The sequence below is a fragment of the Euprymna scolopes genome, chromosome 38, assembly GCF_053919585.1.
Source record: "Euprymna scolopes isolate OS-2025 chromosome 38, ASM5391958v1, whole genome shotgun sequence".
Classification (NCBI taxonomy): domain Eukaryota; kingdom Metazoa; phylum Mollusca; class Cephalopoda; order Sepiida; family Sepiolidae; genus Euprymna; species Euprymna scolopes.
Window position 1 is genome coordinate 82,533,181 of NC_136519.1, and position 18,645 is coordinate 82,551,825.

At 33.0% G+C, this 18,645-nt stretch overlaps 1 protein-coding gene across 1 annotated transcript in view; it reads left to right on the top strand.

The window, feature by feature from the left end:
* Positions 1-18,645, top strand: part of LOC145263228 (uncharacterized) — an 84,015-nt gene that overhangs the window by 12,414 nt on the left and 52,956 nt on the right. The window contains exons 3-5 of the mRNA XM_080120313.1: positions 5,010-5,161; positions 11,056-11,129; positions 12,542-12,648. Coding sequence (XP_079976439.1) covers positions 5,010-5,161; positions 11,056-11,129; positions 12,542-12,648 — 333 coding nt within the window. The remainder of the gene's footprint in view (positions 1-5,009; positions 5,162-11,055; positions 11,130-12,541; positions 12,649-18,645) is intronic.

Sequence of the window (18,645 nt, forward strand, 5' to 3'; positions counted from 1 at the left end):
AAAGAAAGTGGTAGTTGGCAAGCAGGCTTGAACCCGTACCGCGAAGGAGGGAAAGAATGTGAAAAAAAAGTAACGTCTTTGCTGTTGCATCCATCGCTAAACCATGAAGGTTTAAAATAAAGCTAGTCAATCGAAAAGAGGAGATGACTTTTGAAAATATCGGGAAACAAAAACACGACCCCCTCCTTGTAGAAAAGTGCCCAGTTGAGGGTGAAGGAATTAATGTTTTTGGCCAATTTTTCGATACTTGTCATCTGAAGGATCAAGCTTCAAAACGATACTGATCTCGTGAAAATCCATTTTCTCTGTCAAAAGTTTTAGGCAGACATACAAACATACATGCATTTAAACAAACAGGTGAGATTTATATTAATTTAGAATTATAAAAAAAATTTTTTTGTCGCTATTTAACTGGATTTTATTTCTTTTTTTTCTGTCTTCCTCTCACTCTTGTTTTGTCTTTTTTTCTATTCTCTACCTACCACCACAGGTAAATATGGCACACGTTTGGAAAGTGGGGATGGTTGACCAGTACACAAAAAAAGTAACGCACTCTGGACCTGCAAAAATGCCTGAGCAGCCCTGTTGCCATTCCCTTATAAGGGCGTTTTGGATGATTATCAATGAATTAACCCGTTTTTAAAGAGAATGCAAAACCAGCCAGGAGTAAACCTTTTAAGACAAATACCTCAGCTCAACAGAACCCGCCCAGCAGATTCCACAATGGCCCCGCTCTCTGTCAGACTATTTGTCAAAGACATGTTCTTGTCTAGTAGCTTTATGTATTTGAATGTAAATTCTGATACAACGTAAATCTTCTGTTTTTTTCTCTCTTCCTCTTCTCCATGTTGTCTTACCTTAACCTTCCTTTTCCCCTCTCATGAGAGTTCTCTCTGAAAACTGAAAATATTGATTTTGTCATGAAAGCTAAGACTTCAATAGATTCATCTATAATCTAAATCTCGACTATCTGTTTAAATGTATGTATGTATGTTTGTGTGTCTGTGTGTATGTATGTGTGTGTTGGGGTGGAGAGGGCTCCTGTAAGCCGTGGTGAAGGCAACCTTTCTAGGAGAAACAAATCTCTGATTTAAAAAACCATAAAGTGGGAGACCAGTACCCGCATTAAGCTGGTCTGCAGTTTAACTTGTTGCTGGCTATCTTGCTCTTGCTTGTTGCTGGATCTCAACATTTTGAACCGAGAGAGAGACAGCTGTCGTACAAAGCTAAGACTCTGTAACATCATCTTTGTATAGATACTCCCTCAGGGATTTGTCTATAAAAATGGTCCTGTAGCGAGAGAAGTCATTTTTGGGTTCATGGAATTTGTCTGAGGGAGTGGCACTCGTCTGACAAGACGTTGCAATCATCATCATGTCTCGCAGAAACTTTTGACAGAGGCGACAGATTTTCACGAGATTGGTATCATTCGGACGACAAATATAAAAAATTGGCTAGAACATTAATTCTTTCACTCTGAACTGGACCCTTTTCTACAGGGAAGGGTTGCTTTTTTCGCCGATATTTTCGAAAGTCATCCCCTCTTTTCGATTGTCTAGCCTTAATTTAAACCTATGTCACTTCTGGTTTGGCGATGGTCGTAACAGCAAAGATGTCATGTTTTTTTTTACTACGTTGTTTTCCCTCCTTCGCGGTATGGGTTCGAGCCTGCCTACTGCCACTTTTTAAAAAAAAAAAATTTTTTTTTTTTTTTTTTTTTTTTTGCTCAACCAACACCCTTACACACACCTCCACTTTCTTTTCCATCTTCACATCACGGGTTCAAGCCTGCCTGCCTGCCTACTGCCACTTTTTTTTTTTTTTTTTGCTCAATACACACCTACAAACACCTGAGCAATGCTGGGCACCTAGGCTAGTTATTATGAAGATAAGGTAGTTAGATGACTTGTTTTACCAAAGAATGACATTTTTTTGTTATTGTAGTGAAATTTGAAAATTGAAATGTTGAATTTAAAGTGAAATGAATGGTATCTACTAGTGTTGGGACGATTAATTGGAAAAATCGGAATCTTTCGGGGTATCGGAATCGGAAAAATTTGTGTCTATTTTCCAATGCCAAAACGATTTCTTTAATTATCTCTTTTTTTTTTATTTGATTTTCTCCAGCTGGTAGTAATTATATAAAATAATAAATGTTTATTTTAAACGACCAGTCAAACTAAAATTTATAGATAACCTCACCCACCATCCCCCCACCCCCACAAGTGCATTTTCATGTTTAAGAAACTATCTGCAAACTTAAAACGTGCTTTTATGGTAATCGGAAAAAATAACAACTTTATAGTAAATGTTTAGAGATTTATAAAGAACCGGAATCGGTAATTGTATCGGAATCTGGGGAAAATATTGAAATCGTCCCATCACTAGTATCTACTGAATTGTCATGTTGCAGTAATGCACATAATAAAAAGAAATTACGAAAAACGATGAGGTAGAAAATTAACTATTAATGAAAACAGTTTTCGAAGAAATTAGCAAAAATTGAGTTTTGCTAAATTGACCAAAGATTTTCAGTTTTCAGGAAAGATTTACCTCCCTTCTTATTACAATTAGAACTGTTTATTTCTTTTCTTCTTCAAAACTTAATTTTCGCTAATTATCTTCTTAGAAAACTATTTTCATTAATAATTAATTTTCTATCTTATCAAGCCTCTACAATGCGAGTGATTTTTCAAAGTGGTGACTAGAAATAATGAAATGCTTATCTTTTGGCGATTGTGTTTCTATCACTGACAATCTTCCAAAGCTCACTACCGAGTGAAAAATATCTTTTTAACTTTTTTTTTTTTAATAAAACGAACAAAGTTAAATTATTTAAACAATAAAAGTTTAATAGAACAATATACTTTTTTTTTCTTTTTTTTTTTTTTTTACGAAGGCTGTTAAAAAAACATCTGAAGAAATTAGAATGTTATACCTACAAGGTTAAACATAAAATTTGAGGCATATTTAGAATTGCATTTATTAAAAAAAAAAAAATATATACATAAAAAAATATTTATGATGTACATACTAGTAACAGAATGAAGATGTCATATTCTAAAAATCATGTGGTTTTATCTAGTAAATGAAAATATTTACTTATCAAAGGTCAACTAAAGATAAATTTGTCTGTAGAGCCCTGCTTATTGTTTTTCGGAATTTTTGGATATGTTCATTACTTTGACATGACAGTTCAATAGATATAACATTGGTTTCACTTGAATTTTAGTTTTCGAAGTTTGCTACAATAACAAAGCATGACTTCCTGTCTCCTTCCCCCATATAAGCATCGGTTGCTTTCTCTTAATTTTGATTTAGTTGAAACTGATTAGAGCTGTTTTTTGACTATGAGCAAAGTGTAGTATCTTTTCTGATTCTATACTTCATCTTTTATGGCTTTTATTGGGGACGAAGGGATCGTCTTCAGTCGAGGCATTTTTGTTTGTTCCGTTCGAAAATTCACCTTTTTGGGGAGCTGGATTTTCCCTACATTAAAAAATGTAGAAAGGATGTCAGACGCAGTTAGAGTTTTTGTGGTAAAACTCAAAACAAAGCTGTAGGGGAGTTTCCAGCTTTTCTTGAACCCAAAGCATTTACATAACGAGCCGTTGGTTGCCTGTACCTATTTATATGCCTCCCCACGAGGGCAACAAGAAACACAAGGTCGTTTTTAATGTGGGGAGCATCCAGTTTCCCTGAAAAAGTGCATTGTGGATTGGAACAAAAATTTAGAATTGCCTTAGTCTAGAAAGAAAATCTTTCTTGACTAAAGACAGAATTAACTAAGTTTAGCAGCAGAACAATATACTACAGTTTGTTTCTAGCTAAAAGGTGAGAAACTAGAGTTTGGTGACTGTTTGGAATAACCATTATTGCTATTTCCACTACAAATGATGGAGTGTAAAAGTCCGTGACATTTGGACTGACATTAGCGAAGATTAATATTGCTCATATTAGATTCACTGGAATTTTTTTTTAATAAATCAAAATTATTTTCTATTTTTCTGAAAATAAAATAAATCATTCTTTCATTTTTTTTTTTAATTGTCTTTAAATCTTTTAAGTGGCAGATAAAGTCAAATGGAAGCGTCCTCGTAATTTATGCCATTTCGGGAAGGGGGTAGCAGTGTTTATGCTAATCAAAAATTGAAATTTTTTGATGTAAGATTTTTACATTTTTTTTTAATAAAAGAAAGTGTAAATGTAGATAAAACTTTGTTTTTATTTTTTATCTAATTTTTTTTTTAAATTTTTTTATTTTTTATATTTTAATTAAAAAGATTTTTTTAAAATATTATTTTTATATTTTATTTTTTATATTTATTTTTTAAAAATATTTTTATTTTTTATATTTTAATTAAAAAATTTTTTTAAAATATTATTTTTATATTTTATTTATTCTATGTATTTTTTAAAAATATTTTTATTTTTTATATTTTAATTAAAAAAATTTTTTTAAATATTTTTATTTTTTATTTTTTCTATTTATTTTAAAAAAATATTTTTATTTTTTATATTTTTATTTTTATATTTTAATATTTTTTTAAATATTTTATATTTTAATTTTTTTAATTTTTTAAAATATTTTTATTTTTTTAAAATATTTTTATATCTTAATTTTTTTAAATATTTTAATTTTTTAATTTTCATTTTTATATTATAATTTTTTAATTTTTTAAAATATTTTTATATTTTAATTTTAATTTTTTAAAATTTTATTTTTTATATTGTAATTTTTTAAAAAAATATTTTTTATATCCTAATTTTTTAAAAATATTTTTATTTTACTTTTATTTTTAAAATATTTTTAATTTTTATATTTTAATTTTTTAAAAAATATATTTTTATTTTTATAGTTTACTTTTTTATTCTTTTAAATATTTTAATTTTTTTTATTTATTTTAAAATATTTTTATTTTTATATTTTAATTAAAAAATTTTTTTATATTTTAATTTTTTTATTTTTTTAAATATTGTTATTTTTATATTGTAATTTTTTTTTTCAGCTCACAAAGAATGGCTTGATCGCATTGAGGCACAGGGAAACAGACCAGAAGACTGGTTAGAATTCATTGAACACACAAAATCCCAGTCCAGTCTTTCCTATCACTCTTTCCGCAACTCATGGATTTGTGATTTGTATGTAAAAGCATTGAAGGTAGGAGGATTTCTTTCAAGTTTTTTGTTTTTCTCTGCTAAATATTCTTTTTTAAATGATTTACTAATATTACATATCTTTAATATAAACCTATTAGAATTTAAAAAAATAACTTTTCAGATAAATTACCTCCCTTGAAAAATTTTTTTTTTTTAAAAGGTTTTCGTATTTTTTTTTATTAAATCACTTTTTCTGTTAATATCGATAAACTATTGCATATATGTAGAGAAAAATGAGACAATAAAATTATAAATGAATAACGTCAAACAGTAATTTATTAAACGTCAAACAGTAATTTATTAAATATATTTATGCAAATGAAATATACAAATGATTTTTTGGGGTTTTTTTTTTTGCTCTCAGATAAATATTATTTACTTCCTAGTTCTCATACAACTGATAATCTCTCTTGCTATCTTTCTTTCTTTTTCCTTTTATCACGCGCTCTCTCTCTTTCTCTCTCTCTCTTACTCTCTGATATTGTATACAAATACTGACGGAATTTGACGAACAGCATTATCACTATTATTTTTTAAATTTTTTTTCTTTTCTTTTTTTTTTTTTTTTTTTAATTAGTCAACGGGGCAAATTATTCCTCGTAATATATAATATTCAATAGAGGATTGATTCTATAATAATACATTCGCAATCTGCATAAATTAAAATATGTTTAAGTGTATTGGATGATATGGGCTGCCAGCTAGTTTATTCTTAAAGACGATACTTTTGTAGTTTGCTTGAATCATTGTGTGTGGTTTATAAATAGTTGTTTGAAAACTATGACAATGCAGTTTTGTAGAAAAAACATTGAGTACAAAAAAATCAAATTTCAGATCAATTTACTAAATAATTTTTTTACAAAATTTATTTACATAATTTGCCAAAATTTATTGTTTAATTGGATAATTTTGCATTTTTCTTCTAATGTTTTATTTTCGATTCATTTTATTTCTTCTGTCAAAAAATTGTAATCAATATAATAATCGTTTTTTATGATGAGAAAATTTATAAATATTTAAAATCTTAAAAGTGCAACAAAATACCAATTACATTTTTATTAGTGCACTAGCAGGGGTGCCCGGAGTTGCTCGGGTGTTTGGAGGTGTATGCTGTGCAAAAAAAGCAAAAAAACAAAAAAAATGGTTAATTTTAAAAAATTTGACCCCTATTATGACCCCTTAAAATTTATAGTTTCAGGCTCAAATCACTTTATTAAGTTAGATCCAGGTTCAAGGAACCTATATCTAAAATTTCAAGTGTCTAGACCCAAAATTGTCGGAGGAGTTTGGTAGAGTTCTTAAAGGTCAAATCGTTGAAATTTGACCCCTTAACAGCCAAATTTCTGGCTGACACCCGTCACATCGATTTTCCCAAATCTCAGTACCCGGTATTTCAAATTTTGAGTCTATAGACTAAAAATTGACAGAGTTATTGCGTAGGGAAATGTACACAGACACACAGACAGACACGTTCACTTTTATAGATATATAGATAAGGCACATCTGATTCAGTGTAAAGTTTTTTTTTTTTTGTTTTTTTTTTTCTTTTTTAATTCTAGTATCTTCCTTCTTAAAATTTAATATTAATAGTTTTCGGTAAAATAATTTTCCCGGTAAACATTCTATTGAATATTTTTCTGTTGAGGCAGAAATCTTTTTCCAAGAAAATCATAACTTATTTACTAACATGTATCGGACCAGTTTGATATTGTTGTTAGATTTGTCAATGTGAGATAGGTTTTAACTGCAATCAGGTTTTAATACTGTAAAGATTAAGTCCCTTGGACTATGTGAGCAGTTACCTCCTCTTGTCTGATTTGTGATGTGTGCTTTAAGCATTGGTTAACTTGGAGTTATCTGCCCTTTGATTGTATATAAATGTTATATCCTTACTTTAAATAAGAATACAGCAAGAAACACGGCATTATGGGTGAAAAACAAAGGGGTTTATTTACAAGGGAATACATGTGACATAAGAGTTACTCGACATCTTTTCTTATTCTTTTCCTGTCTTTTCTCCTTTTCTGTCAGTCACGTGAGAGGGTCAATATATCTATAGTTCATTTCATATATGAAGGGATGTTAGGTTATTCCATTACATAAATAAAATTGCATGTGTGACATGTTCTTTCTGTGTAAAAGGCTTAGAAAATGTTAAGTGTTAATTAATTTGTTTTCTTTTGTCAACCGTTGATATAACTTCCTGCATGTTTTCTTAATTTACTTCATGATTGACTAATAAACGTTATTAATTAACCTACAAATCCGTTATTATTTAAAATGTGTTCAAATATGATAATTTATACAGATTGCATATGTATGTCTTAACGAATCAATCCTTCATTGAATATTATATGCTACCAGAAAGGATTTGTCTGGTGGACTTGTAGGGGATAAATATGTGTCCTCGACTCTGACATCAAAATAGCATTGGGTAACTTGGAGTTATCTGCTCTTTGACTCTATATAAACACATGTGTATGTGACGTGTTTATTTCTCTTTATTTGTAGCCATGTAAATAAAAGAACCTGTCTTTTTATGTTTATGTTTGTGTGTAAAAGGCTAAGAAAATCTTAAGTGTTAATTGATTTTTTTTTTTTGTCAACCATTGATATAACTTTCTGTGTGAGGTCATTTAAGGAAGGAAGGAAGGCACGTTTTCTTTATTTACTTCATAATCAACTTAACAAACGTTATTAATTAACCTAAAATTGTGTTACATTCTTTTTAATTTTCGAGGTAAACCTCATCTTCAGAAAGAATAAAAAATTAAAATACAACCACTCTGTGAATGAATGTTATGTCTTGTAGTTAGACAGCAGTAGAATAGATTTGTAGAGGTTCTTATATATTGTAAAAAATGTTGGTCATCATTTGCATTTGTTATTAAATTATTGTTATAATCTAACAGGGTGCAGATGCTTGTGTGGCAGCTGTATGCAAATAGTCAAGCCATGTGCGGGATGACATCACGGCAGGAAAAAAGAGGTTTATGTGTACAAGTGTTACCCCCCCCTCCCATATTTTTATTTTTGTCTTTTATTTTTTCAGCTGATTATTATTGAATGAACCCTAATCTACCAGATTATCAAAAGAAATGAAAAAAAAAGTCAATATTTAAATATTTGTTGGAAGTGCTCAGTTTCTAATGCAATATTCTAGTAAATCGATCACCCATTTTAGAACCAATCAAGGTTTTTAGGCCAAATTTCGTGAATTTATCCTTTTTTCAAGCAGTTTAGCCTTTTTTTTTTTTAATTTCGCTTTAAATTTGTCCTTTTTCCGATTATATTTACAAAGGTTTTGCCCAGATGGATTTTTTTTGATTTTTTATTTTTTTCCAATTTTTTTTTTTTCTTTTGATACACAATCTTCAAGTTTTATCACCTAACATTTGCAATTTCTAAATAAACAGGAAAAATCTTTGTTATACTTAAGTGTGTGTACAGTTTCTAATACAATACATCCAACCCCCATATTGGAACCACTTGATGAGAACATGCGCACCCCTTTTAAATAAAGGATTTTTCACTTATCAATCTAAGGGCATTAATTAATGGTCAATGTAAAAAATTTTTAAAAGTTGATTTTTAGGGGTATTCACTGGTATTGTTTTCACTGGTCACCATGTTTGTTTTCACGTGCATTCAATTTTTTTGCAAAATTTGAATTTCGCAAAAACTGATGATCACGTTAAACACGTAAAGTTACGCATGGCTGGAAGAGAAAGGAATAAAGGTATTTTGTTAAAACCTGAAACGAGTTAAATTTCTTTCTTCTTCCTTTCTTGTGTTTCTTGCGACAGAGTCTACAATATGTTGGGTCCCGACATGTTAACATGTGCATAACATGACAATATTTTACCAGTATTATATGTAATATGTATACTGTTTCCAGCATGCATGTATTTTGTGGAAATGTATACAACCTTTAGACGGCATAAACTGTCATTGACAATTAAAACTAAGACATGGCATATTTTTAACATAGGTGGCATGGGTAAAACTGAAAAAAAAAAAAAAAAAACCCAAAAAGTACATTTCTTCAGAAGCCTGTAAATACAAAACAAAGGATTTACTAAGACCTTAAAGATAGTTGTAAGCTTAATAAGTTTTACAAAATAAAAAAAAACCAAACATTTGGGCATAAAAATACTCATGGGAAGGAAAAATACAAATTATGCTGAATAACAGTTGAATTTTGAAATGTTCTTTCCGTTAATAATTACAAAAAACCCCCTGCTCAATCACTAATAATCATGGCTAGTGATACATTACCTGAAAGTACTTTGTTCAAACTCCTTGGCTTAATGTTCACAGGGAACATGAGTTGGAACAAATACATTGAAGGCATTGCCAAGGCTGCTGTAAGGAAGATGGGCTCTCTATACCATGCTAGAAAGTTACTTATGCCTGAGAGTATCCTGTACTTCTACAAGGCCACAGTGTTGCGAAGTCGGATGGTAAAAGTCTGATTCCAACTCCTTTTATATCTTCAACTCCTTGACCCCCATGTGAAAATCTATTCTGCATATCCATATACCAGCCTCCCACACCTATTCAGCATTTTGTAAATCCTTTTCCTGTATATTATTTTTTCGACGTTTAACATTCACTTGTATGATAAATATACTCACATATACACTCTACCAGCTTAGTAGAATAAGAAAGATAACAAAGGGATTAAAAAAAAAAAGTTTACAATTAAATGTTATGCTATTAGTTCAAAAGGGAATACAATATTTAGGGATAGGGAAACCTCTTTAGGCCATGGCATTTCGAAGATAAACACTTCTCGTCAGAAGAGGGGAGGAAAGACACATTATACAGAGAAGAAATTTTTTAAGATAATATTGCCTTTACGGAAAGAGGGTCAAAGGAAAAACACGAAAAAACTATAAAGGTAGCATGGGTTACTTATTAATTTACGGCCATTTTTTTTTCGGATAAGATTGTAATTCTGGATCTAATCCAGTTGCAAAAATCTATTTGATTCAGGAACTGGATAACTTTCGGATTACAGCCGGATTGTTATCTGATGTAATCCAGTGATCTCACTCAAAGACAGAATTTTTATTAATCCTGTGTAAAACAGCTGTCCAGACAGAATTTGCAATGATCCAATGGACCGAAATATCTTGATGAAGTAGAAGCATTACAGTACAAAATATGATAGATCTCCAAAAATAAAAGCAAAACTACACAAAAACTGCTGAATTTTGCAACTGGTAAAACCAAACGGGAAAATCATGTAAAAAAAAAAAAAAAAAAAAAAAAAAAAAATTTATTGGACTTAAGGAGTTGGAGTTGAATAAAAAATTTTGACTCCGCAACCTGCAAGGCCACCATTCGCCTATGTATGGGAGTATTGTTGCCACATTTGGGCTGGTGCATCTGCTACTAGTTTCTCCCTCTTAGACAGGGTCCAAAAGAGAGTCGCCAACTTGCTATATCTAGCACTATCAGCTAGGCCCCAATTTTGCATTATTCAAAATTATGTTTTTGAAAGGTGATATGTATGAATGTGAAATTGTATATTATTATTATTATTTTATTATTTCATTATTTTTATTATTTTTTATTATTATTATTGTTATCATTATTATTATCATTATTTTATTTTATTATCATTTTATTATTTTTTATTATTTTATTATCATTATTTTATTATCATCATTATTTTTTATTATCATCATTATTATTATCGTTATTATTATTGTTATTATTATTAATATTATTATTATTATCATTGTTATTATTATCATTATTTTTATTATTATCGTCATTATTATTGTTATTTTATTATTACTATTATTATTGATATTATTATTGATATTTTTATTATTGTTGTTATTATTATTATAGAAATTAAAATTGTTTTTTCTTTCTTTCTAGTCGATTCCAGGTGATTTGAGTAAAAACAATGTGATGTTTGTTAAATTGTGGATCGATTACGCTAATTTCAAAAGGTAAGCTTTCTTATGATTATGGATTTTTTGTTTTTAGAAATTGTGGTGAGACCTTTTGAAAATTAGTCCAACTTTTTTTATATATATTTTTAAATTCGACCCTAAACAAGGCACATTGTTACTGAGAATTAGAAGCTAGATTTACGGTGCATCTTAAGTGGGGAGTTGTGCAGTGAGATCTTTGTTTCTGTCATATTTAAATTTTGCATGTTTTTTGTATGGTATTTGACCGAGGTGGATTGAACTGGCTTCCTCCTATGGAGAAAGTGTTAGATGATATTGAATCCATAGGCTTTTCCCAATTTCCTGTATTTTGCATGTTGGTACAGTCAGGAGCAGGGAGGTAATTTCAAAAGTAATTTGTTTGAGCAAAGAAGCCTTTCTTTTTCTTTTTTGAAATCACTCCAGACAAGGCATAAAGCCACTTGATGTAGGGAACTAAAAAAAAAAATATCATTTCAAGGTCAAAAACTTATCAATAAGTGTTAGATGGAATATATTCTGCTCCAGGAAAAAAAAAACAATTCTTCCCTCAAGATTTTATTGTTGGCATTGGTTTCCCCGATATTTTTCTAGTTAGAATTCTTTCTAGAAAGACGTTGGAGATTATGGGAATGGACCATGTGAAGGTTGCCAACATCCTAAGTGAAAGTGATTTTTGTGGAAGAAACTGGATTTGAACTTGGGACACCCGTGTTGTTAACCACTAGGTAACTGTCACCTCATTTGTTGAGATGAGGATGGGTGATTGATAACCACTAGGTAACTGTCACCTCATTTGTTGAGATGAGGATGGGTGATTGTTAACCACTAGGTAACTGTCACCTCATTTGTTGAGATGAGGATGGGTGATTGATAACCACTAGGTAACTGTCACCTCATTTGTTGAGATGAGGATGGGTGATCGATAACCACTAGGTAACTGTCACCTCATTTGTTGAGATGAGGATGGGTGATTGATAACCACTAGGTAACTGTCACCTCATTTGTTGAGATGAGGATGGGTGATCGATAACCACTAGGTAACTGTCACCTCATTTGTTGAGATGAGGATGGGTGATCGATAACCACTAGGTAACTGTCACCTCATTTGTTGAGATGAGGATGGGTGATTGATAACCACTAGGTAACTGTCACCTCATTTGTTGAGATGAGGATGGGTGATTGATAACCACTAGGTAACTGTCACCTCATTTGTTGAGATGAGGATGGGTGATTGATAACCACTAGGTAACTGTCACCTCATTTGTTGAGATGAGGATGGGTGATTGATAACCACTAGGTAACTGTCACCTCATTTGTTGAGATGAGGATGGGTGATTGTTAACCAGCCTACCTTACTATTCTGTTTTTCTCTAGCAATTATGATTTTCCATTTTTCTTTTTTTTTTTTTTTTTTTTTCCCTTTTCAGTGAAGATCATGCTGAAGACAGTCGCATTCTGTTCAGTCAAGCGCGATCAATCGCTAGGAAATTTGCCATTGCCCATATTGCTGCGGCAGAATTTGAGTTGAAACAAGGTAACCTTTTATTTCTGACACATTAATATCATTGTTACCCTTCAAGTATCCAGGTGTTTGGAGGTGTATGTTGAGCAAAAAAAAAAACAAAAAACGTAGTCTCAAACCCGTACCGCGAAAGAGGAAAAGAATGTGAAAAAAATAGTGACGTCTTTGCCGTTGCATCCATCACCAAAGCGGAAGTGGCGAAGGTGTAAATTAAGGCTAGTCAATCGAAAAGAGAGGATGACTTTTGAAAATATCGGCAAAAAAAGCGACTCCCTCCTTGTAGAAAAGTGCCCAGCTGTGGGTGAAGGAATTAATGTTTTTAGCCAATTTTCGATATTTGTCATCCGGAAGGTCGTGCTTCAAAACGATATTTATTTTGTGAAAATCCGTCACCTCTGTCGAAAGTTTTAAGCAAACAAACATACATGCAGGTGAGATTTATATTATAGATTAACTAGCAGGAAGATTGTCCTTTGCAGCTTTTCGGCTAGGCTGGAAGGGTGATATAATTGTGACATCGACCCCTACCTTGGCAAGGAGGAAGTAATACCTGGTAGACTATCGGGACAGAATAGATAATGCACTTTCCGTTTACACCCCCCCCCCCCACTTCTCAGAAAAAGCAATCTTATTTACAACGCTATTGATAATGGTTACCCGTTCATCCATTGATTTTTGATTATCGCTTAGCACGCTTAATCAGAAATCTGATGTGTTTGGATTTCTAGTCATGACTTCCGCTTTGTCTGGAGGTCATTTATATATTAACAGGATAACGTGCGTGTTATTTATTTTCTATGTCACGCTTACGTACGAGTGAATGTCGTTTAATTTTTATGGGTTTGCATTTCTTGTTATGAATAATTTTACCAAGAATTCTTCATAAGTTTTGGTTTCGGTTTCGATTCAAGCTGATGCACCCAATTCATATAGATTTTTTTTTTTTTGATTTTTGAAATTGCAACTTTATAATATATAAAAATCGATAGAACATTAACTCTGTAATAATATATTCGAAATCTGCAAGAATTAAAATATATTTAAATGTACTTTATGACTGGGCTATGCCACACGTCCTTGCTAGCTTACATAAATACTTTTACGGTTTTAACAAAAGAACTACACTAATATCAGAGTATCTCCATTTACGCTGAACATCCACAGAATGCCATCATCAATATATTACATATGAATGAGTCTCCTGTGGAATTTCCACAGGTACCGCTAGTTTATTATTAATGCAGTATTTGCCATTTCTAAAAGTAATTAAAATCGGAGGATATTTTGAAATGAGACAATGTCCGCATTGTATTTTTTATGTTTTAAAAAATTACTTGTGATGGACGGACAAACGAACAAAATCTGTTTCTATAAGAAAAAAAAACATTTTTTTTTTTTTCTTTTTTTTTTTTACCAAATTGCTAGAGCCTTACTTAAATTATTTATTCGGAGGCTATTTCTTTCTTTTTCATTATTCTTTTCCTCTTTTCTTCCTCTCTCCATCTTGCCATCCTTTTCCCTCTTATGACAGTTTTCTCTGAAAACTGAAAATGACGAAAACAGGGGAATTAGATGACATTTCGGATTCTTCGGACAACTGTTTTCATCTTGAGTGCTATTTTCATGTTTTGGTCGATGTAACCTCTGACCTTCTTCAGGTCTATTTTGTCGAACTCAGAATTTTTTTTGTCAAACTCAGGAACTTGGTCGGAATTTCAAATGTAATCATTTAATTCATGGGTGTAGCATGCTCTTGTTCCATCCGCCATGACTGGATATAGAGATCCTTAGTAATTTGCAATTGTATTTTTCGGTCACCCATACTGAGAATTAAACCTTCAATCTTCAGGAGAATATCACTTTTACGATTGATTTTTCCAAGTACTCTAACTATCCTTTCATAGCCCTTGAGGAGCATAGGCCATCTACAACTTTTTGTAGATGTTTTTGTAGCGAGGATTTCTTTTTACAGGGTGAGGGTGCTGGCCCCATGCCCAACCTTCCCAGAAGGTACATACAGCGCCTAGCCTTCCCAAATGGTCACCCATCTGGTACTGGCCAGGCTCAACATTGGTTAACTTCGGTGGTCTGGTGAGATCCGATCTGTCAACGTGATTGTGCCGTACTACTCTAACCATGGATCACCAAAAAATACAATTGCGAATTACTTAGAACCTCTATCCAGTCATGGCTGATGGAACAAGAGCATACTACACTCGTGAATTAAATAAATAGTTCCGTTCGAAATTCCGTCCAAATTCCAGGGTTTGACAGAAACATTCCCGAGTTCGGCAAGATACACCTGAAAAGGTCGTAGTTTACATCGACTGAAACATGAAAATCTAGAATGCCTTAATAGAGAATCATCAGCATCTGTATTTTATCAACTGCGAACTGTTTACTAGAAAAAATAAAATATGAAACGCATCAATCTACAAATAATTTATACACAAAATAGAATTTATTAAATACTAGCAGGACTACCTGGTGTTTCCTGGGGCAAAGGTATAACATATTTCTTTTGAAACTTCTATCCCACCCCTTGTTTTTCCCTCAACCCAGCCCATTTCTCTTTAATTAGACACACATACACAATTCTCCTTTATATAATTGATTCTGTAAGAAATGAGTTGGCATTTTTTTTTTCATAATTATAGATAACACTGAACCCCCCCCCCCAAAAAAAAAAAAAAAAACTATCTATTCCACTAACAAACCTTGCCCAGTTGACTGTTTTTAATTTGAGATATTATTTATTCAGGCCAACAACAATCAAGAATATACCAACTTTGTGGGTGTTTATTTTGTATTTTTTTATTTTATTTTAGCTGGCCATAGATACAGACATTTCTATAATAGAAGATTTGAAAGTATTAAATACAAAAGCCTTGCACTAAAATAAATCCCCCTGATGAAACTTGGGCCGGTCGATTCTCATGCACTTATTGCACTGTGCTGAAATGTTATTTCGAAAGCAGTTCTTAACTTGGGGAAGCAGGGGAGGGGTGTTGTAACTATTCTGTACAATCACGTAACATTGTGGCAACTTGAAAACACTATTTAAAAAATTTGCACAGTAAAATACGTGTAGAAGTACCAAATAAATGTCTTTTAATTTCAGGATGACTCTCGTCTAGAGGAAGCCCCATGTTTTGACAAGCTTCTGGGTTTGACCTTTACTCCTGATCAGAAATGGAACACGTACATCAAATCTGTGGCCAAGGTCGCTGGGAAAATGGTGGGATTGTTCTACCACTCCATAAGATATCTCCCTAATGATGCAATTCTCTATCTATATAAAAGCCAAGTACGTCCAAGGATGGAGTACAGCTGCCACATCTGGGCAGGAGCTGCTAAAAACAGCCTATCCTGCCTTGACAGAGTACAAAATAGACTTTGTAGCCTAGTGGGGAATGCCCTTTTCCCTTCCCTGCAACCTCTCTCCCACAGGAGAGACGTTGTGAGCCTGTCTGTTTTATCGTTATTTCCATGGCAAGTGCTCGTCTGAACTCCATTCTGTTGTCCCCCTTCGCCAATCTTTCACAAAAAACACCCGACTAGCTGAAACCACTGTCAATAATTTTCCCCACTCTTTATCAGTGCCTAAATCAAAACGTAGATTCCATGAACAAAGCTTCTTTCTTAGAACTGCACGCCTGTGGGACTCTCTGTCTCTTGCCTGTTTCCCTCCTGACTTCAACTTGGATGTCTTCAAGTCCAATATAAACAAATTCCTGATGAACCGCCCCCTTAAGTAATGACACTTTATCAAATCTCCAATACTAACTATTACGATACTATCCCATTGATTACTGTACACACAATAACCCTTATCCCCGAGTGGCTTCTGGGCCTTGATAAGTAGTGACCTCCATGTAAAAAAAACAAAAAGGAGATATTATTTATCCAGTGTAACATCAGTGAAGGATATACCAACTTTGTTGGTGTTTGTTTTATAGTCTTTTTTTTTTTTTTTTACTTTCTGTTGGACATAGATACTGACATTTATATAATAGAAGGTTTGAAAATATTAAGAGCCTCAAGTGCAAAAATCTTGTTCCAAAATAAATGGAGTTGGCACTTTTTTTTTACATAGGGGTCACCATTTATCAAGGCCCGGAAACCACTTGGGGATAAGGGTTATTTTGTGTACAATAATCAATGGGATAATATTGTAGTAATAGTTGGTTTGGAAATTTGATAAAGTGTCTTACTTAAGGGGGCGATTAATCAGGAATTTGTTCATGTTGGACTTGAAGACGTCCAAGTTGTAGTCAGGTGGGAAACAGGCAAACGGAAGAGAATTCCACAGGCGTGCACTTCTCAGAAAGAAGCTTTGTTCATGGAATTTATGTTTTGATTTAGGCACAGATAAAGTGTGGGGGGAAATTACTGACAGTGGTTTTAGCTAGACGGATGTTTATCATGAAGGATTGATTGGTGAGGGGGGACCAGAGTTTGGAGCTCAGGTGAGCACTTGCCATGGAAATAACGATAAAACAAAGACAGGCTCACAACATCTCTTCTGTGGGAGAGAAGTTGCAGGGAAGAGAAGAGAACATCCTCCACCAAGCCACAAGGTCTATTTTATATTTAGTCAAGGCAGGATAGGCTGTTTTTTGAAGCTCCAGCCATGATGTAGTAGCAGTACTTCATCTTTGAACGTACTTGGCTTTTATAGAGATAGAGAATTGCATCAGTAGTGAGATATCTTCTGGAACGGTAGAAGGATCCCACCATTTTCGCAGCGGCCCGGGCAACAGACCTGATATATGTGTTCCATTTCAGATCAGGAGTAAAGGTCAAACCCAGGAGCTTGTCAAAACATGAAGCCTCCCCAAGATGAGAGCCATCCATTTCAATTGATGCTAGATTAGGAACAGAGCGTTGATGATGTAAAGTTAGGAGCTTGGTTTTAAATGCATTTAATTTTAATGCATTTAAAACCAAGCTCCTCTCCCAATGAACCACGTGCTCAAGATCAGAGAAGAGGGAATCAGAGAGAACTTTGTCCTTTACGGCCTTTGATGTTTTGCCGTAGATGGTTATGTCATCAGCATAGATGCTAACGAAGTATGTGTTTTGGGAGATCATTGATGTAGATCAAGAAGAGAGTTGGGTCCAGGATGGACCCCTGAGGGACTCCAGCATTAATACTGTGGGCCTCTGATTGCTGCCCATCAACCACTACTCTTATGAACCTATCGGAGAGAAATGATTTAATTATTGAGAAAACATTTCCAGTTATACTGTAGCTGGAAATCTTGTGAAGTAAGCCCTTATGCCAAACCTTATCGAAGGCCTTTGATATGTCAAGAGCAATTGCCCTAGAAAGGAAGCCTTTGTTGAGAGATTCACTAATCCTATGAGATATAACTGTTAGCACATCAGCTGTAGATCTAACAGAACGGAAACCATTTTGCATGTCACTAAGGAAGTTATTTCTGCTGAGGTCGTTGACTACTTCTTTATTTAATATGGATTCCAGTAACTTACTCATGACACACAAGAGATTTATTGGTCTGTACTGAGAGGGAGATGACTTATCAACTGAATTCTTAAATACAGGGCATACTGACGAGATTTTCCAGGGTTTTGGAAAGCACTTTTCTTTAAGGCAACGCTTAAACAGTTTTGTAAGTATGGGGGCAAGTTCTGGTCGAAGCTTTTTCAACAATATAATTGGAATGCCGTCTGGGCCAGTTGCTTTACTGGAATCAAGGTTCTTGATTAGCTTGGTAACCTCATGCACAGATATTTGTATGTTGGATAGTGTGCTGTCTGTTGTAGGAAGAAATACGGGGAGTTGATGACCTTCGTCGCAGAGGATAGAATTAGCTGCAAAGTTCTTGGCAAATAGTTTGGCCTTGTCTGATGCTGATGAGATGATCTCAGGTCCATTGATCATGGTTGGGATAGAACACACACATCTGTTCAGGATCCTGTTTGCTATTTGCCAAAACTGGTCGGAACTAAGCCGCTGCTCAGCTACTTTGGATTTAATGGACT